Source organism: Artibeus jamaicensis, unplaced genomic scaffold (genome assembly GCF_021234435.1).
Source record: "Artibeus jamaicensis isolate MK-2021 breed Jamaican fruit bat unplaced genomic scaffold, CSHL_Jam_final contig_76, whole genome shotgun sequence".
NCBI lineage: Eukaryota > Metazoa > Chordata > Mammalia > Chiroptera > Phyllostomidae > Artibeus > Artibeus jamaicensis.
Window position 1 is genome coordinate 3,764,606 of NW_026521954.1, and position 26,807 is coordinate 3,791,412.

The window sequence follows — 26,807 nt, forward strand, 5'->3', positions numbered from 1 at the left end:
GTGGGCCAAATCCGGCTTTCCACCTTGCTCTACTGGGCAGCAGCACGGAGCTCCTTGCTCCTCATTAAGTAGTTGCACATATACAGTCCTAAAGTTACATTAGGCCCTTCCCTTTGAAGGCAACTGTGAGGCTGATGTGGCCCCCCATGAAAATGAATGTGCCTAGTTAATGCTTGTGTTTTACCTTTAGGAGCTCAATTACTACAACTTGAGGAAGTGTTCCTGACCTGTGTTAAATACTCCTATTGTGTATTTTCATTAGGACTATGCAATTTTACATTTATCTGTGTGATTGATATTTCCCCACAGAGTAAAATTTAGGAGGGCAGGAACTGTATATCATTCTTTATTCACAATTCCTAGTGACTAGCACAATACTATCATGTAGTTAACACTCAGGAGATAATGAATGGTTTTAAATTATAAGAGGAAACTTTACAAATTGAAACCCTACATACAAATCGACATATTAAGCAGGTAACAGTAGAACTGCTCTGATTTGGAGAAGGGAGAGATGCAGGAGACATAGAATCCTGCCTGTTTGAACTTCCCACTTAATTTTCTTGCCTCACAGACTGACACACCACCAGAGAAACATCAAGTTCTCACACTTTATTCAAAGGACTGCTTTACACATCTAAAATTTGAAGACTCCCAAAGTTTTTTCACGTTTATATCTATTGGTATTTACCCTATTAGAAATGAAAATTGGTAAATTATGAAAACTACATGAATTCCTTAAAAGTGACTAATCTATTAAATATTAACATAAATAACACATTTTTAAAAGAGATTTTATTTATTTTTAGAGGGAGGGAGAAAAGGAGAGAAACATCAATGTGTGGTTGCCTCTCATGCACCCCCTACTGGGAACCTGGCCTGTAACCCAGGCAGTGCCCTGAGTGGGAATTGAACCAGCAACCCTTTGGTTCGTAGGCTAGCACTCAACCCACTGAGCCATACCAACCAGGGCTAAATAACACACATTCTAATTAAAATTACTGTAGCCCCAAATAAAAAATCTATAAGAAGATTGGTATTGCTTGACATTTTGGAAATATAAAAATCTGCATTCAATCTGTTACAATGTCAACAAGTCTCTGGGAAATTCTGCTGTACATCTGTGACAAAATGAGAGGGAATAAAACAAGTAACATTAGTTTTACCATGAAGATGTTTTGACCTCCTGGATCCCTTGAAAGGGTCTCAAAAATTGTTAGTGCATTTTGGTATTGGCCATCCTAGATCTAAAGGTCCACTGTAGCTAATAACTGCCATTCTGACTTGACTCCTGAGACCTTACTGTTGTGAAGATTATGATTATTATCAAAATACAAAGAATGTGAATTATAGGTAGAAAAATATTTTTAAAGGGTGAGAATAAAAGTGGTTTTTTATTATAAGCCCAATTGTAATAGGTAACTTAAACCTATGTATATGCCAAGTTCAAAATGATACCTCTATTATAGTGTTAGTTAGATACATTGCAACTATGTATGTGTTCATTTCTCCTCCTGGCCTGTGAGCTTGGAAGAAGACCCAATTGTCTTGATTCATTTTGCATATGTGGTCTCTAAGATAATGTCTAACACTAAATATTTGATGGAGGAATGAACTTAACTGCATAAAATGTACAACACCTACATATACTATCACACTTTCTAAAATTCACAGCAAATTATTGTATGTAGTCAACATTCATCAGCTTTTTGAAGTTCATCATCATGATCGAAGAAAACCATCATCTATGTGGTATTTTAAAGTGTCTTTATAAATTCATCACTTTCCCCATGACATATTTAAAAATACTTTTAAGTACAAGTCAGGTCGTCTGATGTAATTCTTAATTTAATGAGGGAAACCAAATGACTGCTTTATTTGCAGCTTAAATGATCTTGGGGTGGGAAAAGAGAAACAACTGCCCTCCATATTAGAAGTGGGCAGACTCCAGATGTTAATACTACCTTCTCTCGTACATGTTGCATAGTCTACTACATATCACGCAGACACCCCAGATCCTGAATTTGGAAGGAGCATCATCTCCGGAAAATATCTCTGAGGGCGTGGGTGTCCCGCTTCTCCAGAGATCAGGCGGGGCCCCTAACTGGTCCACTCACGTAAAGACTCAGCATCCTCCAGACGTAAGGCACCTCCTTCCCAGAAGCCGCGGGTGGGACGGGGTCTGACTCAATGTTAGGCCGCAAGCCCGTGGGGTGCGGCGGACCCACGGGCCTGGCGCGCGTGGGAGGGAAGTAAGTCGCCGGCCAATTCAGATCCGTAGAGTCTAGCGGGACAGACTCTAAAGGGCCAGCCTCCCGGGTGCTGGGGAGAACGGGAGTAGGGGCCAGGACCTTCCGGTCCCCTGGGGCCGCGGCCGGACCAGTATCCCCGCATCCTCTGAGTATGGCTGACCTGGAGCCTACGCGGCAGCACCTCAGCGCGGTCCCTTACCCAGGAACAGGGTATAGGGAGGGAAGTAGGGCCTAAGGGTAAGTCCAAAGTCTCTGACTGCAGCAGTTGTGACAGGCCCGGGACCCAACCCCACAGCCTAAAGCGGACCAGCTGCGCACGCAGCTCTCTTCTGCGTGTCTCGGGGCAGGGGCGGGGCCGCTGATCTGGCCAGAGTGGATTCGCCCAGGCTCGGCTAGGGGCGTGGCCTGTCCATTCGTGCTGTGCTGGCCCCGTCCCGCCCCTAGGACGCTGCTGGAAATAGGGGCGGGGCCCTGGCACAGAGCGGCGGCAGGAGCTGGGCGTAGTAAGGGGGATGAAGTCTCCTCCTTCTCCCGCCGAAGGCCTTAAATACTGGCCCGGGACTCTGGGTACGGTGAGAGGGAATCTGGAGGAGTGGTAGCTGTGGGGCACTAAGGGAGGAGCCGTCGGAGCCCTCGGAATAGGAACGGAAGCTTGGAAGTGGGTAAGCGTCTTTCCCCGGCAGGCCCGGCCGCCAGTCGGGATGCTCAGGGTCCTGGCGGTGTGTGGAGGGAGCGGAGCTGGGGTGTTCACGCTGCTCCAGGTTGCTCCTTGCGCTCATTCGCAGGCTTCCAGTCTTAACGATCCCCGTGTCTTCTTCTAGGCTCTGGCGGGAATCTGTGTTTGGGACTGCCGCCTGGGGATGGTGTACCTTGGGATTTTTATTCCAGACTCACGAGTCTTCCAGCTGCATCTTTCTGCTTTTCCTCACTTTCTGACTTGAAGCACATGAGATTTCCCCTGCTCTTCAAAAAAGCCTAACGTCCACCGAAGGAAGCGGTCCTCTGCATAGGGACCCCATTTTGGTCTCAGTCATAGTCTTTTGTTTGTGTAAAGTCTTCTCACCTGGGGGCTGCTGCTTTCCTCGCTTCATTGGCTGCCCTTCTTAAGAAACTAGTGAGAAAACAAAGCCAGAAAGCCCTTTTGATTTGAGGGCGAAATCCGAGGACATTATGTATGGCCTGTACTGGAATGCGTTGTTGGCCAACACACCATATAATTGCTTTATTTCACCTCAGGGAAGGCGTTTTTTGGGTGCTTTTTAGGAGATCCTGTGTGTATGAGATCTCGATAAATGATACCTCTTACATAGGAAGATAATTGAGTAGTGTTGAGAATACTATATAGAATATATATAGAAAAGAGGGATTCACTGGTAGGGAGCTTTTTATGGTTACACAGAGGAATGGCTGTCCATTGACTGCCCTCGAAGACACAGTGAGTCTTTGAGTTTCTTCAAATTCCGTAAGAAATAGAGAACAGTAGTCTGGTCTGTTTCTTCAGGGGGGTCCTGGAAATGAAAGAGATTACTGTCTGCTCTGAGTTGTGCTTGTTAGCACCCAGCATCTAGTTCAAGGTAAGTGGTAGACAACCCTGATTGAAAGGATCACATTTCCCTTCCCGTTGCTGCACGTCTTCCTCTAACATAAGATCTTCCTATAACTATAGGAGCATATTCCATCCTTCCTCTTGCTATTTCCACAGCTTTGTATGATACCCTTTAGACACAATGTTAACATTCTGTCACAGACTAAGTATTTTTGGGGGGTTAGGCATCTGTTAGTATGTAATTTTTGAAAATGACTAAGATGGTTTGTGAAATTGATATATCCAGCTATAGTTAATCCTTTGCTTTAGCTACTGCAGAGTGTACTGATGGAGGATGGAAGTGAAGGAATTATATTTAGTTTAGATTGCAGTTACCCACATAGTCTAGGTAGAAATTTTGGTCTCAATTTATAAACTCTTAAATGAAGAGTAGTTTTGGAATGGCCTGGTTTGTTGTGACTTTCCTAAAATGTGGAGGTAAAAACTCATTTTAAACTGACTTAGAAAGCAAACATCCCCATTTCCCTAACAGCACAGTACAGAGCATCAGAGGGTACATAAAAATAGAATAGAATGTGGAATTACAAAGTCATAAGCATGTAATTCTGTAAAATAAACACTATTACACTTAAGCACATCATATGACATTTTGGGTGAAATGTTCAAATTAAACTATAAATTATTACACTCATATTATTACCCTAGCAGCCACATTCAAGCAGGCATTACTTTTGCTGGATCCTGTATGTAGGTTCTACAGTACAGGTTCACCTGCTATCAACAATTTGCTCAGCTGTTATTTGTAAGGCAAGCTGAATACAGCCTGGCTATCAGGTGGATAAGAAGTAACTGGAAACACATGCCAAAGTTCTACCTAGAGAAGACGATAGGATTCTGGGCAATCTGTGCAAAAATACTATGATCAGCCATCTGAGCTAAAGATCGAATAGTCTTCCTTTAAAAAACATAGAGGGATTATAAGCCTTCTGGCCAAGTTGGAGGAGTAGGTAGATATACTTTGCCCCCTCCCACAACAAAAAGGGCAACAACAAATTTAAAAAAACCAACCAGAGCTGCCAGAAAATTGAATTTGATGGAAGTCTGACAACCAAGGAGTTAAAAAAAAAAACAACATTCATTCAGACTGGAAGGAAGGATGGAGACAGGCAATGGGGCAGAGAGGATGCGCAGCAAGGCTGGGGCTGGTGGACTGGGTGGGTGAGGTGGAGGCTGGTAGACAGGCTGTAAAAACCTTTAGGGATAGTGGTGGCAGAAGAAACTCCCAGCCTCACAGGAGAGTTTGCTGGAGAAAGCCACAGGGTTCTAGAACATACACAAGCCCACCCCCTGTGGAATCAGCACCAGAAGTGGCCAATTTGCTTGTGGGTGGCAAGGGGAGTGACTGAAAGCCCAGAGCTGAGCAAGTGGCAATGTTTACTTTTGGACCTCTCCCCAGCATACAGCGCCAAAATGCAGCCCGAGGTGGGTTGCCCCACCCTGGTGAATACCTAAGGCTCCATGCCTTACTATGTAACAGGCCTACTGAGACTAAAAATAAAGAAAAGTGGTCCAAATGAAAGAATAGATCAAAGCTCCAATAATAGTACTAAGCGATGGAGAGCCAACCTATCAGATGCAGAGTTCAAAATACTGGTAATCAGGATGCTCACAGAAATGGTTGAGTATGGTCACAAAATAGAGGAAGACGTTAGGTTGTGCAGAGTGATAAAGGAAAATGTACAGGCAACCAACAGTGAAGGGAAGGAAACTGGGACTGAAATCAATGATTTGGACCAGAAAGAAGAAATAAACATTCAACCAGAACAGAATGAAGAAAGAAGAATTTAAAAAAAAATGAGAGGCTTAGGACATCTGGGACAACTTCAAAGGTTCCAACATCTGAGTCATAGGGGTGCCAGAAGGAGAAGAGGAAGAGCAAGAAATTGAAAAATTATTTGAACAAAAATAATGAAGGAGAATGTCCCCAATCTGATGAAGGAAATAGACTTCCAGGAAGTCCAGGAACCTCAGAGAGTCCCAAAGAAGTTGGACCCAAGGGAGCACACACCAAGGCACATCATAATTACATTATACGAGATGAAGATGAAAGACAAGGAGAAAATCTTAAAAGCAGCAAGAGAAAAGAAGACAATTGCCTACAAAGGAGTTCCCGTAAGACTGTCAGCTGATTTCTCAAAAGAAATCTTGCAGGCAAGAAGAGGATAGAAAGAAGTATTTGAAATCATGAAAGTCAAGGACCTACCTCCAAGATTACACTATCCAGCAAAGTTATCATTTAGAATGGAAGGGCAGATAAAGTGCTTCCCAGATAAGGTTAAGTTAAAGGAGTTCATCATCACCAAGCCTTTATTATATGAAATGTTAAAGGGACTTAGCTAAGAAAAAGAAGGAAATAAAAAATATGAACAGTAAAATGACAAAGTCACAACTATCAACAACCAAACCTAAGAAAACAAAAATGATCTAAGAAACAACTAGAGCAGGAACAGATTCACAGAAATGGAGATCACATGGAGAGTTATCAGTGGCGAGGGGAAGAATGGGGGAAAAGGTACAGGGAGTAAGAAACATAAATGATAGGTACAAAATAGACAGGGGGAGGTTAAGAAATATATGGGAAATGGAGAAGTCAGAACTTCTATGTATGGTCCATGGACATGAGCTAAGGGTGGATGAAATGATGGTGGGAGGGGTGGTGCAGGGAAGGGGTAATAAAGGGGAGGACAAAATGGGACAACTGTAATACCATAATCAATAAAATATATTTAAAAATAAAAATGAAAAGATAGGCCCTTATGGAAAGTTTCTCATTCATTCAATTAATATATTTGAGAGCCTGGCGTTCTAGGTGTTGAGGTGAACAGAAGCAGATAAGGACTGTTAGCCTGGGAGCACCATATTAAACTACGAACTTCTTGAGCCCAAGTTGCCTCGTGTACACATTCATTCCATTTTTTAAAAATTATTATTTTTTACTTTTAATTACCATTTATTTAATGCTGAATTTACTCCCTGACTGTAAGTTTTTGTTTCTTCACTTTCTGCTGGGATATCTTTTTTTCTGTGCACCCTCCTCTTCTGGTTTAGGAACAATCTGCTCTTTTTCAATAAGGAGCATCACAGTGAGGCAGGGAGAGCTCAGTGCGGGTTAGTCCGCCCATGAGCTCCGTTAGTTCTGCACCATGTCTTGGGAGCGTTGTTCACCCGGATGTGTTCAATGACCAAAGTATCAACATCTAAACCCTTAAGTTCAGCATTACTCTCTGCATTTTTAAGCATGTGCAGCAAGGATTCAGCACTCTTTTTGGGCAACTGACCCTGTGTGCAGCCCCACTGTTTGGCCTGGGTACACCTACCAGCTCCACAATTGTAACAACAGACTGGCACACATTGCTTCTGTAAGTGACATCCTCAGATACTTGGTGACTTTTTTGATATGCATACCCTTATGGCCTGGGCAGTTTCACATGTGTTCTTGAAGTGAACATGAAGATTTGAACTTCTTGATTTGCATAATTTTATGGAGTGTTCTGGGTCAAGTGAATAGTGAACCATTTTCAGAGGTCACAGTTAACTTGCAGGAAGAGCTTAATCCATGTTTATTATAAGAATGTTAGGGGACTTCCGCCAAGATGGAGAAGTAGGTGGAGGGTCCACCTCGCCTCTGTGCACAACCAAATCTAAGAACAACTATTTTTAACAGCAGTCACAACCAAGCCACACGGAAAATCGACAATACGGAGTCCAAAGGACAACTAGATACTCGGCTGGACCGGTACGAGGAGCCAGGCCAGCAGCGGAGCAGGTTAGCAAGAAAAAATTCCCGGGCGGTGCGCGGTTTTGCGCAGGGAACCGAGGGCACGATTGCGAGCGAGCTGGCTGCCGGAGCGCACAAAGAAGGGGCGCGGTGGGTCGCTCAGTCGCGCGCATTTACGTGCGGAGAAGCCAGTGAGAAGGGAAGCCAGCGCAATACCGATCGGATAAACCCCATGCGTGCGGAGTGACTGGAAACGCTGGGCTAGCGGAGGGGACCGCCATTGCTCCCCTCTCTGACCCCGCCCCCACACACAGCGTCACAAACCAGCGACCTGGGTCGCCCCGTCCTGGTAAACAACTAAGCTTCGCTCCGCTCACTTAACAGGCGCGAACAGACCAAAAATGGCTCTAGGACAACTCAGAGCCCCAGAACCGATAGATCTAAGCGATGAAGAAATAGCCAGTCTTTCAGATGCACAGTTCAAAACACTGGTTATAAAGATCCTTACAGAACTGGTTGACTTTAGCCACAAATTAGAGAAACATATGGAAGCTAAATTAATTGAAATGAATGGGGATACAAAAGATTCCAATAGTAATGGGAAAGAAAATTGGGACTCAAATCAAGGGGAGAGAACCAGAAAGAAGAAAAAAAATGGTCAAACAGAAAGGAATGAAGAAATAAGAATTCAGAAAAATGAGGAGAAGATTAGGAACCTCCAGGACATCTTTAAACGTTCCAACATCCGAATTATGGGGTACCAGAAGGGGGGAAAGGCACAACCACCAGTTGAAAACTTATTTGAACAAATAATAAAGGAGAATTTCCCCAAGATGGCAAAGGAAATAGACTTCTGAGAAAATCCAGGAAGCTCAGAGAGTCCCAAAGAAGTTGGACTCAAGAAGGAACACACCAAGGCACATCATAATTACATTAGCCAAGATTAAAATGAAGGAGAGAATCTTAGAAGCAGCAAGAGCTAAGGGGACAGTCACCTACAAAGGAGTTCCCATCAGACTGTCAGCTGATTTCTCAAAAGAGACCTTACAGGCAAGAAGGGGCTGGAAAGAGGTATTCCAAGTTATGAAATCCAAAGACCTACATCCAAGATTGCTCTATCCAGCAAAACTTTCATTTAGAATGGAAGGACAGATAAAGTGCTTCTCAGATAAGACCAAATTCAAGGAGTTCATCATCACCAAACCCTTATTATATGAAATGTTAAAGGGACTTACCTAAGAAAAAGAAGATAAAAAAGACGAACAGTGAAAGGACAGCAAACTCACAGTTATTAAGAACCACACCTAAAACAAAAGCAAACTAAGAGGATAGCTAGATCAGGAGCAGAACCATAGAAATGAAGATCTCAGGGAGGGGGTTAGCAATAGGGGGAGTGGGAGGAAGGGGGAGAAGGTACAGAAAATAAGTAGCATAGATAGTAGATAGAAAATACATAGGGGGAGGGTAAGAATAGTAGGGGGAAATACAGAATCTAAAGAAATTGAGACACATGTTCATGAACTAAAGGGGGAAATGGTGGGGGAGGGGTATGCAGGGTGGAGGGGAAGGGAGGGGGGAATAGAGCAAATGTAATGGCATAATCAATAAAAAAATTATATTAAAAAAAAAGAATGTTAGCATGCGGGGGGTGGGGCTGGGATGGGAGAAATAGACAAAAAAACTGTACTTGAAAAATAACTAAATAAAATTTTTTTAAAAACTCAAAAAAAAAAAAAAGAATGTTAGCAGAATCTGCTGTTTTGTTTGAGATTGAGGGCACAGACTGCCTTATTAACCTCTTAGGTGTGTGGTAACCTCCCCAAATCCTCTGGTCCAAAAATGCTTTGAGATTTCACTTTTTAGGTATTCTGGATTTATTAGCTTTAATTAGAGAAATTGGCGAGCTGTCCAGTAAGGGTATTATAGTCTAGTAGTTCTTCAGATTCATTATAGTTTAGGACTTGATCTTCAGCCTTACACGTCTTGAAAGTAGGTTTCTTCTCCCCCATGAGCCCATAATTAATGAGGCTTTAGATGTTAACTTTGGTAAGTAAGCTCATAAGAGACTGATGAATACAGTAGAATGGAATTTTGCTATTACAGTGGAGACATTTTCCAGTATTTGGAATACTTTTAATTAAATCAAAAATCAACCTTCCAGATCAGCCTTCTCTAATCTATGTAGGAATATGCTAACAAATTCTTAATTTCTTTTTTACCATTTTCTTAATTTCTTGATTACCATTTTCCTTTTCTTTGGAATCCTTGAATTACATGATGTCTAAGGTCTTGGCAGAGACCTTAGACATCTAAGAATTTGACCACTTCAACAGTTTTTGTTCTCATTATAATGAATAAATTGACATTTTTATGTATAAATCAGTCCTTTGTAATTTTGATTAGTGTGAATTAGTTTACCTAATGGTATTTGAAAACCTATCAAAATCTGTGTAATAGCTTTGGTAATGATAGAAATTACTTTCTTCTAACCATCTCATGGTTTCTGATTAAATTTGAAGTTGAGTTTAAGAACATTGTCAATTGCCTAAAAGTAAACTGCTGAAGCCAAATTAGGTAGGGAATATAATCTAGGAGGTCAATTCTGGACTATAGAAGTAATCTTAATATCTGCTGTGTTAGTCTAAACCTCTTTCAAGGCTGACCTTTGTACACCAGCATTTATTTAAGCAAGAATTGCACTGGTATTTCACCCTTGAACTTTCTCTCAGCAATCAAAGTTGTCCTAGTGTATTAGAGGTGTAAGTAAGGTTTTATTTTTCTTCTTGACGTTCTAAATATTGGGTTATTATAATCTTTGTGGTTCTTCTCCAGTAACAGCTGTTATTGTAATTTTTTCCATATGCTTCATATTAGTGCATCCAAGAACAGGTTTGGTCATCCAAATGGAATGGTTTTTTTTTAACCACTATTTTCATAATTCTTAATGAATGTGAATCTTAATGAGTAGGAAATCTTTCCAAACATGCCACCTTGACAGTTCTTAAAAAGTGTGATGGAAGAGCAATGTGATTTTAAATTTTCTGTTGTCAATAGAACAGTCTTACTGTTTCCCTTCTAGTACAATCATGTTCAAAATTAAGAAGATCTGTTGTATCGGTGCGGGCTATGTTGGAGGACCCACGTGTAGTGTCATAGCTCAGATGTGCCCCGAGATCAGGGTGACGGTTGTTGATGTCAATGAATCAAGAATCAATGCGTGGAACTCTCCTTCGCTTCCTATATATGAGGTAAACCACACTTTGTTCTTATGCTCTTTGTTTTCTTACTCTTTTTGTGAATTAATTTACTATTCTAAAAATCTATGACTGCAACGGATAAGGAATTAAATGAAAAAATTTAGATACACAGTGTTATGGACATTATAATTACAATGATGTCAAGTATGACCAGGGAAAATGACTAGAAAGAAGTATGTTAGAATATTATTAATGGTTGTATTAGTGCAGTGAGATTATGGGTAATTTTTTCTCTTCTCTTTAAATTCTGTCAGTTAGTATGGTTACCATGTTATAACAGTAAAATTAAAAAGTGGTATTCTGTAAAAATAAAATTGTGGTTGTTTATAATATTAAGATATGTAAGCCTGTTATATTTTTTGAATTATTGTACTTACATCAGGTAAACCTAGGATGGATAAAAGGCTACTTTCATATTTAGTGTTTAGTAACACAAATTTGTTTAATTAGAATTTCAAAATTTCTGTGAATTTAGGGAGTGCATAGTTAGGAAAATACTCTTGTACCTATTTTATTAAGCTTAGTTCTATTTTTTTATTATTTCACTGTAAAATGCATTCATGATACTATGCTTTTGAAGCCTAAAAAAGAAACATTTAAAAATGTTATGGTATTTTCTATTATATATACAAGGTCTATATATATTAGCCCTGGCTGGCATAGCTCAGTGGATTGAACGTGGGCCTGTCAACCAAAGGGCTGCTGGTTTGATTCCCAGTCAGGGCACATGCCTGGGTTGTGGGCCAGGTCCCCAATGTGGGTGTGCAAAAGGCAACCAATACATATCGATATTGCTCTCCCTCTCTTTCTTTTTCCCTTCTTGTTCCTCTGAAAATAAATAAATAAAATCTTTTAAAAAAATATGGGTATCCTGAACTAGAAAAAAAGTATATATTATCTGTAATATATCAGAATTAGACATTTTATTTTGGAAAAAAGAAAAAATCAGTTGTCTGGGCATGTCCCCTGGCCAGGTTTTTAATCAATCAGATTCTTTTTATTGGTATTACTATTTCCATTATTTTCATATCTGAAATTCTTCTTCCTAAGACTTCAGTGCTTTACATTTAAAACAGTGTGTTGTGGTAGATCCAGGATTGTGGTAGAGCAGGTAGAAGCTACACAGACCTTTTCCCAGGTTCAAAGTACAGTGAATTACAACTAAATTATAGAACAACCAACTGAAGACCAGCTGAACGTGAGTCTTATGACAAATTATTTACAGAGGAAGCTACATGAAGATTGGTGGGAAGGGTAAAGATGTGAAAAGGGCTGGCCCTACACTCACATGTGGTGGTTGAGAATCTGGGGGGAAAGCTCACCAGCAGAGTTCCCCCAGAGGGGCAAAGGGTCTGAACTCCACTCTGGACTTCCCAGCCCAGAGCACCAGAGCCAGGAGGAGGAGCCCAAATAACATCTGGCTGTGAAAATTGATGGAAATTCCATCAACCAGAGAGAGATGAGAGTCTGCTAGAAACCCAGGCACCCTCTTACAGGGTTAGCAAACAAAATCTCATTAGCAGTCACTCATCCTGGGCTATGGCGTAGGGAAGGCAGCTCAGAATAGGTTGGAGTCATACAGGGAGAGACTGGGTTGTGTAGTTTCAGGGAGGGGGCTAAAGGGACAGTCTTCAGGGTCCCTGTTCTGGTCCCTTTTCTCACACTGCCCATAGATGCCATTTTTCTTGGGTTGAGCTGATGTGGACCCCGGCTTGTGGGGTCCGACACATTGTGAATGAGGCACGAGAAATTCACACGGACTACTGAGTCCTATGGAGGAAAAGAGATGACATAGCTTTCCTCTCAAGGGGAGAAAAAGCCACGTCCTCCACCGTGACAGGCCTTTATTTCTTTTTCCTGGGCACATTACATGATGGCCCTCATTTACTATGCATAGGTTCACTTTAGGTGGTTACCTTTTACACAAAACAAAGAAGCCAATGCTGCTAATCACATCACATAAGAAGGATATTTGCAAATGAAAAGGGAAAAGTGGTTGAACCGGTTACACTAATCCTTGGTAGGTTTAGCATGGATTTTAGGAAGTTACTTTTGCCTCAATTCAGGATGAGGGAGTTTTAGCAAAAGCAAGTCTCAAAGCAGCCTAAATACATTGCAGGCCTTATTCCCCACAGGAGAACCTATCCGTGGGTGTGGGTCCTGTGCATTGGACCTTGCTTTCCACTGGGAGCTAGGCCCACACCACACAGAATGGTTTCCTACATTGAACATTCACCTCCATATAGCATCTGCCTGGGGGAAAACATTAGCCCCACCCTCCTAATTCACTGTGGTCTTGCTCTTTTAAGCTCAGGGCCTTGTGGAGGAGTTGGCTGTCTGTGGTCAGCCTGGGCCTGCAGTGCAGACTTTCTTAAGGGAAGCTCTCAAGGAGGTCAGGGTGAACTTGGGGAGTGGCAGAGACTGAGTTTTGTGACTCTTAAGACAAGGGACATTTCGCCCCCACATTCTTGACCTGCACCACTGTTCTTGTGTAGAGTCCTTCCTTCCATACAGCAAAATCTTGGACTGTTTTAGCCTGATGAATTCTGCCAGCCTCACCCTAACAACTCCCCAAGACCCTTCCCCACCACAAAGGTATGCAGGCCCCAAGTGGGTGGTGGCTGGCCTAAGTGTACACAGAGACTTTTGCTGAGTGTCCTCAGACCCAGCATGGTGCCCAGTTTGAATCTGTATCAACCCTTGAACACTACTCACCCCTACCTGGTGACTCATTAATAACTTATCTCATGCAACTGGACTACCACCGGAGGTTCTTTTAGTGACTCATTCTAACAGCCAGCAGTAGAGGGGGATCTTGGGGTGCCTTGGGCCTTTTGCTGATCTGTCCCCAGGTTCAGTGCTGCAGGTCCCAAGTGGGTGGTGAAAGCTGGCCTTGGTACTCAACTTGGCCCCTCCCACACATACTAAAGTCCAACAGAGGCAGTTTGGGTTGCTTCGTAGCTCTAAACAAGTAACCCAGGGCCAGTTACAAGGAGTAGCTGGCATTGATCTGTACTAGAACCCCTCCCCAGAGGTCCCAGAACAAACATACCAGGTAATGGGCATTAGGCCACATCAGAGCATAACCCAGTTAGCTCCCGGGCATAGCCAAAGGGAGATCTCATCAGGCACCAGACCCTGTTGGGGCAAATTCTCCTTTGTGGGGTCAGCCCCTGCATAACTGTTTGTACACTTTTGCTGAGTGGTCAGGGTTAATCCTCATAGTCAGCCAGCCTGAGGATCAACCCCTCCCACAGACGGGACAACAGCAATCAAAACTCAATTATAGTAGGGAGTGCTTACATAACTTACCCAAGGGACATTCTTGGAGCACGTAGTTCAGGTGATCAGGGAGACTGTACCACTGAGACCTATAGGACACCTACTACATAAACCACTGTACCTAGACTGGGAGACATTGCAGAACTACATAATACACAGAAACAAATACAAAGAACCGGCCAAAATGGGGAGACAAAGATAAATGCATCAAATGAAAGAACAGGAGGCATTTCCAGAAAAAGAACTAAGTGAAATGGAGGCAGACAATCTACCAGATACAGAGTTCAAAACAATGTTATGCTCGAGGAACTTAGGGGAAGAGTGAGTGGACACAGTGAGAACTTATAAAAAGAGACAGTTAGCATTAAAAACCACATAAAATCATAAAAAATCCAATCAGAAATGAAGAGTATAATAACTAAAATGAAGAATACACTAGAGGAATTAACAGTAGATTAGATGAAGCAGAGGATCAAAACAGTGATTTGGAAGACAAGGTAGCAGTAAACACCCATACAGCTGCAAAAATAAAAAAGAATTTTAGAAATGGGGATAGCCCTGGCTGGTGTGGCCCAGTGGATTGAGCACTGGCCCGTAGCCTGGAAGGTCATAGGTTCAATTCCTGGTCAGGGCAATGCCTGGGTGGTAGGCCAGGTTCCCCTGCTGGGGGAATGTGAGAGGCAACCAATGTATCTCTTATACATTGATGTTTGTCTACCAGAAATAAATTTTAAAAAATTAGGGGGGAGAGGAATGTAAGGGGACTAAATGGTAATGGGAAAAAATATACTGAAGATAAAAAAGTCGGAAAACAAATTTTTAAAAAATGGGGTTAGAAACATCAATGTGTGGTTGCCTCTCGTGTCCTCTACTGGGGACCTGGCCTGCAACCCAGGCATGTGCCCTGACCGGGAATCGAACCAGTGACCCTGTGCTTCACAGGCCCATGCTCAATCCACTGAGCTACTGAATCAGTGGAATCACTGAGCTACACCAGCCAGGGCATGTTATAATTCTTTTTTTTAATGTTTTTTTAATAAATAAAATAAATATTTTATTTATTTATCTTTAGAGGGGAAGGAAAGGAGAGAAGGAGAGAAATATCAGTGTATGGTTGCCTCTCTTGTGTCCCGTGCTGGGAACTGGCCTGCAACCCAGGCATGTGCCCTGATTGGGAATCAACCACAATCATTTGGTTCGCAGGCCAGCGCTCAATCCACTGAGCTACACCAGCCAGGGCAGGAATTGGCATGAAATATTCAAAATGATCAAAAGCAAGGGACTACAACCAAGACTACTATACCCAGCAAGGCTTTCATTAAAGAAAAGAGAGAGAGAGAAATAAAGATCTTCACTGATAAGAAAAAGCTAAAGGAATTTATTGCCACCAAATCAATATTACAAGAAATGTTAAAGGGACTTGTTAAAAAAAAAAACAAACCTTTTAAAGACTATTTATATACTTTTAGAGAAAGGGGAAGGGAAGGAGAAAAAGGGAGAGAAAGAATCATCAATATACAAGAGATAGATTGGTTGCCTCTTGCACACCCCAAACTGGCTACCTGGCCTGCAATCCAATAATGTGCCCTCAGTGGGAAGAACTGGTGACCTTTTTGTTCGCAGGTCGGCACTCAAAACACCTGAGCCACAGCAGCCAGAGCTAAAGGGACTTATTTAAGAACAAGAAAGAAAATACTTATAAAGAATATAATGGCAATAAATATGTAGCTATCAGTAGTCACCTTAAATGTAAATGAATTAAACATTCCAATCAAAAGAGATATGGTAGCTGAGTAGATGAGAAAACAAGACCTGTATATATGCTTTCTATAAATAGACCCACCTCAGAATGAAAGACACAAACAGACTGAAAGTGAAGATTTGGAAAAAGATATTTCATGCAAAGGGAAATGAAAAAAAGCTGGGGAGCAATGCTTGTGTCAGACAAAATAGACTTTAAAACTTAATACTGTAATAAGAGACATAGAAAGAAAACAAACCCTCCCACTACTCTAATACATAACATTGCTTCCACCAAGTGACGAGGTAGTACTTCCTTTGGAATAACAAAATTTTAGCAACAAAAAGGCAGCCAAACCACAGAAAATCGAACTACACGGAAGTCTGACAACTAACCCTTCAGCCAAACCAGTAAGAGGGGCAGAGCCAGCAGCAGAGCAGGGTCAGGCAGGAAAGATCCACCGGACTGACCTGGGCACACAACCCAGGTGCGCCACTAGCTGTGGGCAGATCCCAGGTGTGGAGAAGCAGGCAGACCCACTGAGGGTGCAAGGTGGTGGACCCACTGAGGGCTGATTGAGGTCACACATTCTCCCGCAGATAAACTGGTGAAGGAGCAAGCAGTGAGATGGACTGCGCAGGCCCCAGTGAGGAAGCAGCAGAGAGAACCGCCATTGTCCCTCTCTGACCCCGCCCCCACATACTGTGTCACAAACCAGCGACCTGGGTGGCCCCGCCCTGGTGAAAACTAAGGTTCCGCTCCTCACACGTAACAGGCACGAACAGATCAAAATATGGCTCAAGAACAACTCAGAGCCACAGAGCTCATAAATCTAAGCGATGAAGAAATAGCCAAACTTTCAGATGCACAGTTCAAAACACTGGTGATAAGGATGCTCACAGAACTGGTTGATTTTAGTCACAAATTAGAGGAACATATGAAGGCTAAACTAAATGAAATGAATGGCAATGCACAGGAAACCAATAGTAATGGAAAGGAAACTGGGACTCAAATCAAGGGAGTGGACCAGAAGGAAGAAAGAAACAATCAAACAGAAAAGAATGAAGAAATAAAAATTCAGAAAAAATGAGAGGCTTAGGAACCTCCAGGACATCTTTAAATGTTCCAACATCTGAATTATAGGGGTACCAGAGGTGAAGAGGAATAGGAATAAGTGCAAAACTTATTTGAACAAATAATAAAGGAGAACTTCCCCGTTCTGGCAAAGGAAATAGACTTCCAGGAAATTCAGGAAGCTCAGAGTCTCCCAAAGAAGTTGGGCCCAAGAAGGAACACACCAAAGCACATCATCATTACATTATCCAAGATTAAAATGAAGGAGAGAATCCTAGAAGCAGCAAGAGATAAGAGGACAGTCACCTACAAAGGAGTTCCCATCAGACTGTCAGCTGATTTCTCAAAAGAGACCTTACAGGCAAGAAGGGGCTGGAAAGAAGTATTCCAAGTCATGAAATCCAAAGACCTACATCCAAGACTGATCTATCCAGCAAAGCTTTCATTTAGAATGGAAGGGCAGATAAAGTGCTTCTCAGATAAGATCAAATTCAAGGAGTTCATCATCACCAAGCCCTTATTATGTGAAATGTTAAAGGGACTTACCTAAGAAAAAGAAGATAAAAAAGATGAACAGTGAAAGGACAGCAAACTCACAGTTAGTAACAACCACACCTAAAACAAAAGCAAACTAAGAGGACAGCTAGATCAGGAGCAGAACCATAGAAATGAAGATCACATGGAGGGTTAGCAACAGGGGAGTGGGAGAAGGAGAAGGGTGGAGATGGTACAGAAAATAAGTAGCATATATGGTAGGTAGAAAATAGATAGGGGGAGGGCAAGAATAGTATGGGAAATATAGAATCTAAAGAACTCGAGACACGTGTTCATGAACTAAAGGGGGGAATGGTGGGGGAGGGGGTGTGCAGGGTGGAGGGGAATAAAGGGGGGATATAGAACAACTGCAATGGCATAATTAATAAAATATATTTTGGAAAAAAATCTTGATGGACATAAAGGGAGAGATTGACAGTAATACAGTCATGATGGGGGGTGGTTAATAAGACATTTATTTTTAGAGAGGAGGAAACATGGGAGAAAGGGAGAGAAACACCAATTGGTTGCCTCTCATACACGCCCCAACTGGGGACATGAGCCCAACCTAGGCATGAACCTTGAGTAGGGATTGAACCAGTGACCTTTTGCTTTGTAGGATGATGCCTAACCAACTGAGCCACACTGGCCAGGGCCATGATAGAGTATTTTAACACTCCATTGACATCAGTGGATACCACTTTCAGAAAGAAAATCTGGATACACCTTAAATGACACACTAGACCTGATGTATTTCATTGATATTTTCAGATCATTATATCCCAAAGCAGCAAAATATGCATTCTTTTCAGGTGCACATGTAATATTTTCTAGAATAGACCCCATACTAGGACACAAAACATTTTCAGGAAACCCAGAGAGTCCCAGAGAAGTTGGACCCAAAGAGGAACACACCAAGACACATCATCATTAAGTCACCCAAGATTAAGATAAAGAGCGAATCCTAAAAGCAGAAGAGGAAAGACGACAGTTATCTACAAAGGAGTTCCTATTAGACTATCAGCTGATTTCTCAAAACAAACTGCACACAAGAAGGGGCTGGAAGGAAGTATTTGAAGTCATGAGAGGCAAGGTCCTACATCCAAGATTATCCAGCAAAGCTATCATTTAGAATGGAAGGGCAGGTAACACGCTTCCAGATAAGGTCATGGTAAAGGAGTTCATCATTACCAAGCCTTCATTATATGAACGCTAAAGGCACTTAGTCTAAGAAAAAGAAGATAAAAAATATGAACAGTAAAATGACAAGAAAGTCACAACTATCAACAAATGAACCTAAAAGAAAAGAAAAACAACAAAAACAAAAACTAAGTAAACAACTTGAACAGGAACCGAATCAGAAGAATGGACACCACATGGAGGGATTTCAGTGGGGAAGGGGAAGGGAGGAATGGGGGGGGGTGAGATACAGGGGAGAAGAAGCATAATTGATAGGTATAAAATGGACAGGGAGAGGTAAAAAATGGTATAGGAAACAGAGAACTCAAAAAAATGTGCAACCCACAGATACGAACTAAGAGAAGGGGAATGCTGGACATTTGTGGGGTGCAGGGCAGAGGGGGGATAAAAGGGGAAATTTTAGGAAAACTAATAGTATATTCAATAAAATATACGTAAACAAGTTTCAGTAAATTTAAGAAAATTAAAATCATATCAAGCATCTTCTGCAACCACAGTGGTTATAATGACTGTTGTCAATAAATCAGCTAACAAGTGTTGGTGAAGATGTGAAGGGAACCTTTGCACACTCTTAATGAGAATGCAGATTAGTGCAACCACTTTGGAAAAGAGAATAGAGGTTCCTCATAAAAATTAAAAACAGAATTGCTTTACAATTCATTAATTTCTCTTCTGGGTAAGTATATGAAGGAACCCAAAATACTAATTTAAAAGAATATATGCACCCCCCATGATCATTGCAATGTTATTTACAACAGCCAAGATGGAGAAGCAGTCCAAGTGCTGGTCCATAGATGAATGGATAAAAAAGCTATGCTACATATATGTATGTATATTACAAGTGACATTACTTGCCATAAAAAAGAATGAAATTTTATCATTCGCAACAGTATGGTTGGATCTAGAGGTTATTCTGTTAAGCGAAATAAGTCAGAGAAAGATAAAAACCATATGATTTCAATTATATGGGGAATTTAAAGAACAAAATAAATGAATACACAAAATAGAAACAGACTCATACAGGGAACAGACTGATTGTTGTCAGAGAGCAGAGGGCTTGGGGGAGTGGGTGGAAAAGGTGAAGGGATTAAAAAGTGCAAATTGGCAGTTACAAAGTAGTCCCAGGAATGTAAAGTACAAGCATAAGGAATATAGTCAGTAATATTGTACTAACTATGTTTGGTGCCAGGTGGGTACTGAAAGTATTGGGATACGGGAGCACTTTGTAAAGTATGTCATTGTTTACTATTGCTGTACACCTGAAACTCATACAGAATTGGTCTTGACAGCCTCTTCTTGGAGACTGGAGGAAAGCAAACAAGAATGAAAAGAGATATAGACAGTTTTGTTAGTGGAGACAGGATATAAAGGTGATTGACATGTTGGTAATCTTAACTGTCTGGAACTGAGAGATAAAATATTCTGATGAAGATAAAAAGGATAGTGTTGGGTCAAGGACTTGTGAATAGTAAAGGTTTAGAGCAGTACACATGACCTGCTCTGTACTGCTTTTTGACTTATGAATAGGGTAACGTCCAGATAAACCCATTGTAAGTTGGACCTGTTGTAAGTCAAAAATGCATCTAATACACCTAATCATCTGGAGAAGGGTCAAGTCAGGGAAGAAGTATAAAGGACCCATGGTCAAGGACATTGAGGGGAGGATTGAGTGTTTTATAAACATGATATCCAAAAAACGCCGTCAACACATTATATTGTAGAGTATCTCTCATCATCACTGCTGCTGGCCAGAATCATTTGAGGAAGTATGGTACTGTGTACTGCTACCCTGGGAAAGGGTCAATGTTCAAAATTTGAAATACAGTTTCTACTGAATGCATATCGTTTTTGCATCATTGTTAAGTCAAAAAATTCTAAGTGGAACCATTGTAAACTGTCTGTAGTCTCAGAACAGAGGATAAGTAAAAAAGATTTATGAGGCCACATTAAAAACCCTCCTAAGTATACCTAAGGTGCATGAGTTTATGTTTACTGTGGTTCTTTCTAATCTTGTAGGTTTATGTTTAATGGGTGAAAACTATATTAATAAAAAAGTAGTCATTATTTATTCCATGAGAAAGAAATATGGTAGTGAGGTAGTTAAGTTTTTACTCAGAAGATAGTATAGTAGATACTGTTAATATTTAGCAGTTAAAATATTTTGTTTGTGTTACCATATTTATTAAATCGTCGTTGCTAATTTGCTTTCCTTTTTCTGAGTAAAGTTAAAGATAATTTTACCTTGTGACAGGTCTTCAGTTCTTCCATAAAAAGTATCATATAGCCCTGGCTGGTGTGGCTCAGTGAATTGAGTGCCGCCCTGGGAACCAAAGAGTTGCTGGTTCTATTTCCAGTCAGGGCACATGCCTGGGTTGCGGGCCCGGTCCCCAGATGGGAATGCGTAAGAAGCAACCACACATTGATGTTTTTCTCCCTTTCTTTCTCCCTCCCTTCCACTCTCTCTAAGAATAAATAAATAAATAAATTTTAAAAGTATCATATAAATTCTAAATACTAATTATGATAATTACATAATGAATCTTGTAAGAGGTAGAACCTATATTGTTAATTGCTCCTGCACAATTTTTAGAGATTACAAATATTCCATTGGTTTTAGTAGAATAATGTAGTTGTTAATTTTGAGGTCTTATTGAAGCTTAGTATAAATTCTGCATTGCTCTGAGTTTAGGTTACTTTAATTTAAATACAGTATTAGAAGATTATGTATAGGACTAAATTAAATTTCCTCTGCAAAATCCCCAAACCCCATAACACTGTAGTCTCATTTTTTATAACCCAGTCAAAAGATGTTTTGACTGGGTTATAAAAAGGAAATGGTTTCTATGACTGATGACATTATATTCATGGTTTTAGTGGTTCATATATTTTGCTGGTCCTGGTAAATATTTTAGTCAAAGTAATGGAAATTGAATTTATATTTTATACTTCCCCTGATTGCTTATGTTCAGAGACCTCAGAATCACAAGGAAAAGTGAATTGCCTCTGGATATAATTCTAAACCTGTAGCCCCTGAAGTGGCTTTTCACTTTGCTATATACATGGATAGTTATGTGAACAACCATAAGATTGTGGGCATTGTTTGAACTTCTCCCCCAAGAAAAGTGAGTTACAGTGATTTAGGTTTTTGTTTTTGTTTTGTTTTTCTTTTCATCATGGAAAATTTCAAATGTAATAAAAGCACAGAGATTAGGAGAATGAATCCCCATGGGCCCCTCATCTGTTTCAACAGTTTACCAACCTGGGTCAGTCCCCCTCCCACTGCAACCATCCTGATCACTTATGATTTCATCCGTGAGCCTCACATTATGTGTCTCTAAAAATAATCATTGTTTTTAAACCTAAGCACATCACCATTATCCCTGCTAAAATTTTAAACAGTTTCTTAATATCAGAATTCTGATATGTGTCCTCCCTCCAATAGTTCATTTGTATCAGGATCCAAGTAAGATCCATGTATCACAACAGATTTATATCATTTAAGTATCTTTTAAGGCCAGAATATTTTAGTCTTTCTCCATTTCTTTCTTTAGTTTGTTGAAGAAACCAAAGTTGTTCATCCTGCAGAAATTTTCAGTCTGGATTTTGCTGATTGGACTGGTCTTATCAGTTTAGGCCTGATTTTTTTTTTGAGGGTGGAGAGGCACAGGAATACCTGTTAGATGGTGTTAACACAGCTTAATATTCTTAACATTAGTATCTCTCCTGATAAATTGTATGGGAAAAGTAACAGTTTTCATTAGAAGTGCCTCTTGCCCTGGCTGGTTAGAGAGCAGTCCAGATATGCCAAGGTTGTGGTTTCAACAGCCCAAGTCCAAGGTTGTGGTTTCAACCTCCTGAGTCAGGGCACATGCAAGAACCAACCAAGGAATGCATAAATAAGTGGAACAACAAATCAGTGTTTCTCTCTCTCTAAAAATCAATTTCTTAACAAAGTGTTTCTTACAATAGGACTTAGAAAAAATATGTTTATGTATGTATAAATATTGACTGTTTCACAACAAGTTGTTTGGCCTAAATTCTTGGGGGCTAAAGAATAATGTGAAATCAAATGTTCGCTTGAAATCACGAAGACATTGGGTTTGCTGATAATTGTGCTGATACTCAAGTTAACTATTATCTCTTATGAAACAGGCAGGCCCACAGTAAACAATGACAAAGCATTAAAATGACCTACTGCTTCAATTGTGGTACATTTAATCTCTTTATTTCGTAATGTTATATAATGTACACTTATGGCCTTTGGTGTTTGATCTTTGATTTTTCTACAAAGATATTTGAGAGGAAATCTAGACCTTTAACTTCTAATATAAACTTCTGCTTTCTCACATGTAATGCTGTACTGTTAGGTTATCTCATCGGACTGGTAAACAGTACGTACAGTTCCTTTTCTTTTTTTCTTTTTAGCCAGGACTAAAAGAAGTGGTAGAAGCCTGTCGAGGAAAAAATCTATTCTTTTCTACCAATATTGATGATGCCATTAAAGAAGCCGATCTCGTATTTATTTCTGTAAGTATTTTCCTTTGCTGTGTGAGTTTTCATGTATTCTTGTCTAGACAGAAGTTTCATTCTATTCCGATAGTAAATCCATTGTATTGAGCCACAGCATTACTTAGAGTAGCATTGTCTAGTTGAATTTTGGTTGTCAGTGACTTTGTCTAACACTTCACCAAACCCTATAATCATTCGGTCAAATATGTCATTTCACATCATTAAACAAGTACATTCAGAGAAAGTTCTGGTCTGAGATCTGGAATAGGAGGTGCTGGTAATCTGTGAGCACATGTAGTACTGGTGTATTTATTTCATCATTTCTTTTTTCTTCTGGTTGATAGAGGTCAAGTAAAGAGAGGTGGGTAAAGTTTGTTTGCACACTTACAGGCATCGCCTATGTAGTTGAATTATGTTCCAAAACTCATTTTAGATTAATTGCGTACAATTTGGCATCTGCTGGTTAGATTGTCAGGCTACTCTGCAGACACCTTGAGCTCACAATACGGTTAAACTGTTATACCTTTGTAATGAAAAAAAAAATGCAGTGCTTGGAGGTGAACTCTGGTAATACAATATTTGAACCAAGGTGACTTATTTCTTGCTGTCCTGGTAACTGTCTACTCACATATTCTGTGTGTGAGGGTATAGTTATTGTAGCTGAGCTAGGATGTATATGACTTAAGACCTAATTTAGACCTTTAGTGCCTGAGAAATAAATGGGAAAGCCAGTTGTGTGAGCTTTGACCCGTCCCATGAGATAAAGGAAGCAATAATATCCTTAGGTCCACCTCCCCTGTACGCATGTTGTTAATGACTTTAAGTTATTCAAAAGGGGTTGTTTTCTGACTGGTGAACTTTGAACTGCAGAAGAATGTAGTAATGAAGCCAGTCTCTCTTTTTGGCTTTTTTGATTACTTCAGAGAAATTGGGGCAGCCTGTGTGATGCATCTACCCATCCTCTACTAAAGCCTGCAGAAGATTAGGGGAGAGGCAGAGAAAATATTTTGCAGTAACTAGATACTTGGTGTTAACTTGGACTCTTAGAATAAGGTATTCCTGGTTATCTTAGTTTGGATAACCAGAGCCTGGAATGGCAACAAGAGAATTTTCTGTAAAAATATTTTAAAAAATAATTCATTCTCAAGCAGTAGAGTCCACTGTAGGGTGGTCTGACAGCTGATTTTACATATGCCTCTCAGCTGGTCTAACCTGCGCGGCCCTGAATTTTTCTGGTTACTTTATATGCCTGTTAGGGTACTTATTGCTATGTAACACATCCAGTTCCCATTATCCTCTGGGTCAGTTTTTTCAGTTTGCTTGTTGTATACTTTTCATTATGGAAAATATCAAACTTGTACAAAAGATGAAGAGAGTAATAATGATGAAGCCTATTTATAGTGCTCATTCTCCATTGTCAAGTTATAATGGCTGATCAAGTTTCATTTACTACTTCTTTCCCACCCCAGATTATTTTTCAGGAAATTCCAGATAGGAGTAGTTTTCTGCCAGTCGGTTTTCAGTTGTTACCGTCAGAGCTCCTTCACCAGAGGAAGCCGTGTTATCACCTCGAACCTCTGACGCACCTCACCTTGTCCTTGCCCTCATTGCCCCTGTGTACTCCACTGCACCCTGACCTCCATGACTAAGTCTTTTCCTAAGTTGCTTCACACATGCAAACAACTCTTTCTTCACACTGCAACTCAATCTTCAAGTTTTTATTTATTTTGGCCTGATTTTTTTCATTTTGTTCTTCAGTAGTTATAAGCTTTTCAAGAGAGGAGAATTGGTGCTACTTACTACTGGTTCAAAAATTGCTTGCATACAGAGTTTTAAACTTCTCAGAGTACTTTCATTTTTATTAGAGGATTATAAAACTCACATGTTAGATTTTAGAGAATATGTTATCCTCATTTTCCAACGAGGTCATTGAGGCAAAACAGAGGCCCTTCCTCAAGGTTGTATAATATAGCTAAGCCAAAGCTAAATGCCTAGGTTCGGGATTCATGATTCAGTTTTCTGTCTGTTTGATAGTTTTTGTCTACATAGTAGTATATATCCTGAAGATGCTACATAATTCTTAGCTTTAAGGAGCCAAGGAAATATTTATGAATGATACTGCAAACATTTTTCAAAGCTATTAATATAGGTCTATAATGGAGAGTGAAAAGGAGTTTAAAGAACATGATAATACATACAATGCAGAGAGGAAAGAAGAAAACATTTACATTTCATCTCAGATTGTGAACTCCTTTAGAATAAGAACTGTTTCATTCATTTTTATAGCTCCAGGGCTTAGCTTGGATCTTGCCTGCCCTAGTATCCGACACATGTATAGTGATTCTCAACCAAAATTCAGTGAGTGAATTCTCCAGATGCTTTGAGCTATTCCTTCTGGTGATTGTATTTACAAAATGTACTGTTCTTTTAGGAACTAATGGAAGATTAGTCAGCTGTACTGATGATCGTTAACTTCCCACTTGACTAGCTAAGTGATGGTCCAGGGCCTCTCCTGAAATCATTGAGTGTCTCAAAGATAATCTGTTCTTAATCCCGGATACTTCCACCAGGTGAACACTCCAACAAAAACCTACGGAATGGGGAAAGGCCGGGCAGCAGATCTGAAGTATATTGAAGCTTGTGCCAGACGCATTGTACAAAACTCACAGGGCTATAAAATTGTGACTGAGAAAAGCACGGTTCCCGTGAGGGCAGCAGAAAGCATTCGTCAAATATTTGATGCAAACACAAAACCCAACTTGAATTTACAGGTATTTAAAAAAAGGAAGCATTAGGTTCTGGTTCTTCTTATGTAAATATTGATGTCTTGAAGTTGTCCATAATTAATTCTAGTTTAAAAGTCTCTTTGCATTGGGGTTCTAGGTTCTGTCCAACCCTGAGTTCTTGGCGGAAGGAACAGCTATCAAGGACCTAAAGAACCCAGACAGAGTACTGATTGGAGGGGATGAGACCCCAGAGGGCCAGAGAGCTGTGCAGGCGCTGTGTGCTGTGTATGAGCACTGGGTGCCCAAAGAAAAGATCCTCACCACTAACACTTGGTCTTCTGAACTTTCCAAGCTGGTTGGTACATAGCATTCAACTCTCCATTAAGTTTAAAGCCAAGGATTTGTTTCTCTTAAACCTGTTAAGTTACGCAGCTTTTTTTTTTTTTTTTTAAGATTTTTATTTATTTATCTTTAGAGGGGAAGGGAAGGAGAGAGAGGGAGAGAAACATCAATGTATGGTTGCCTCTCATGTGTCCCCTGCTGGGAACTGGCCTGCAACCCAGGCATGTGCCCTGACTGGGAATCGAACCACAATCCTTTGGTTCGCAGGACCATGCTCAGTCCACTGAGCTACACCAGCCAGGGCTACTTTCTTAATATTAACAAAGGGTATGCTTGGAAGATAATATTCTTATACATTATGAAATAGTTATAAACATTTTCCACAAGGGGGATCAAATATTAATGTATAAAATACAATGGAAAATTCTTTTTTAAAAAAGATTTTATTTTTAGAGAAAGGGGAAGAGGGAGAGTTTGTGAAATACCAATGTGTGGTTGCTTCTTGTGCGCCCCCTACTGGGGGCCTGGCCCACAACCCAAGCATGTGCCCTGACTGGGAATCAAAC

At 40.6% G+C, this 26,807-nt stretch overlaps 1 protein-coding gene across 1 annotated transcript in view; it reads left to right on the plus strand.

The window, feature by feature from the left end:
- The first annotated feature begins 2,732 nt into the window (after window positions 1-2,732).
- Window positions 2,733-26,807, plus strand: part of UGDH (UDP-glucose 6-dehydrogenase) — a 34,164-nt gene continuing 10,089 nt past the window's right edge. The window contains exons 1-5 of the mRNA XM_037138019.2: window positions 2,733-2,914; window positions 10,656-10,824; window positions 23,090-23,191; window positions 25,744-25,944; window positions 26,057-26,254. Coding sequence (XP_036993914.2) covers window positions 10,663-10,824; window positions 23,090-23,191; window positions 25,744-25,944; window positions 26,057-26,254 — 663 coding nt within the window. The 5' untranslated portion in view covers window positions 2,733-2,914; window positions 10,656-10,662. The remainder of the gene's footprint in view (window positions 2,915-10,655; window positions 10,825-23,089; window positions 23,192-25,743; window positions 25,945-26,056; window positions 26,255-26,807) is intronic.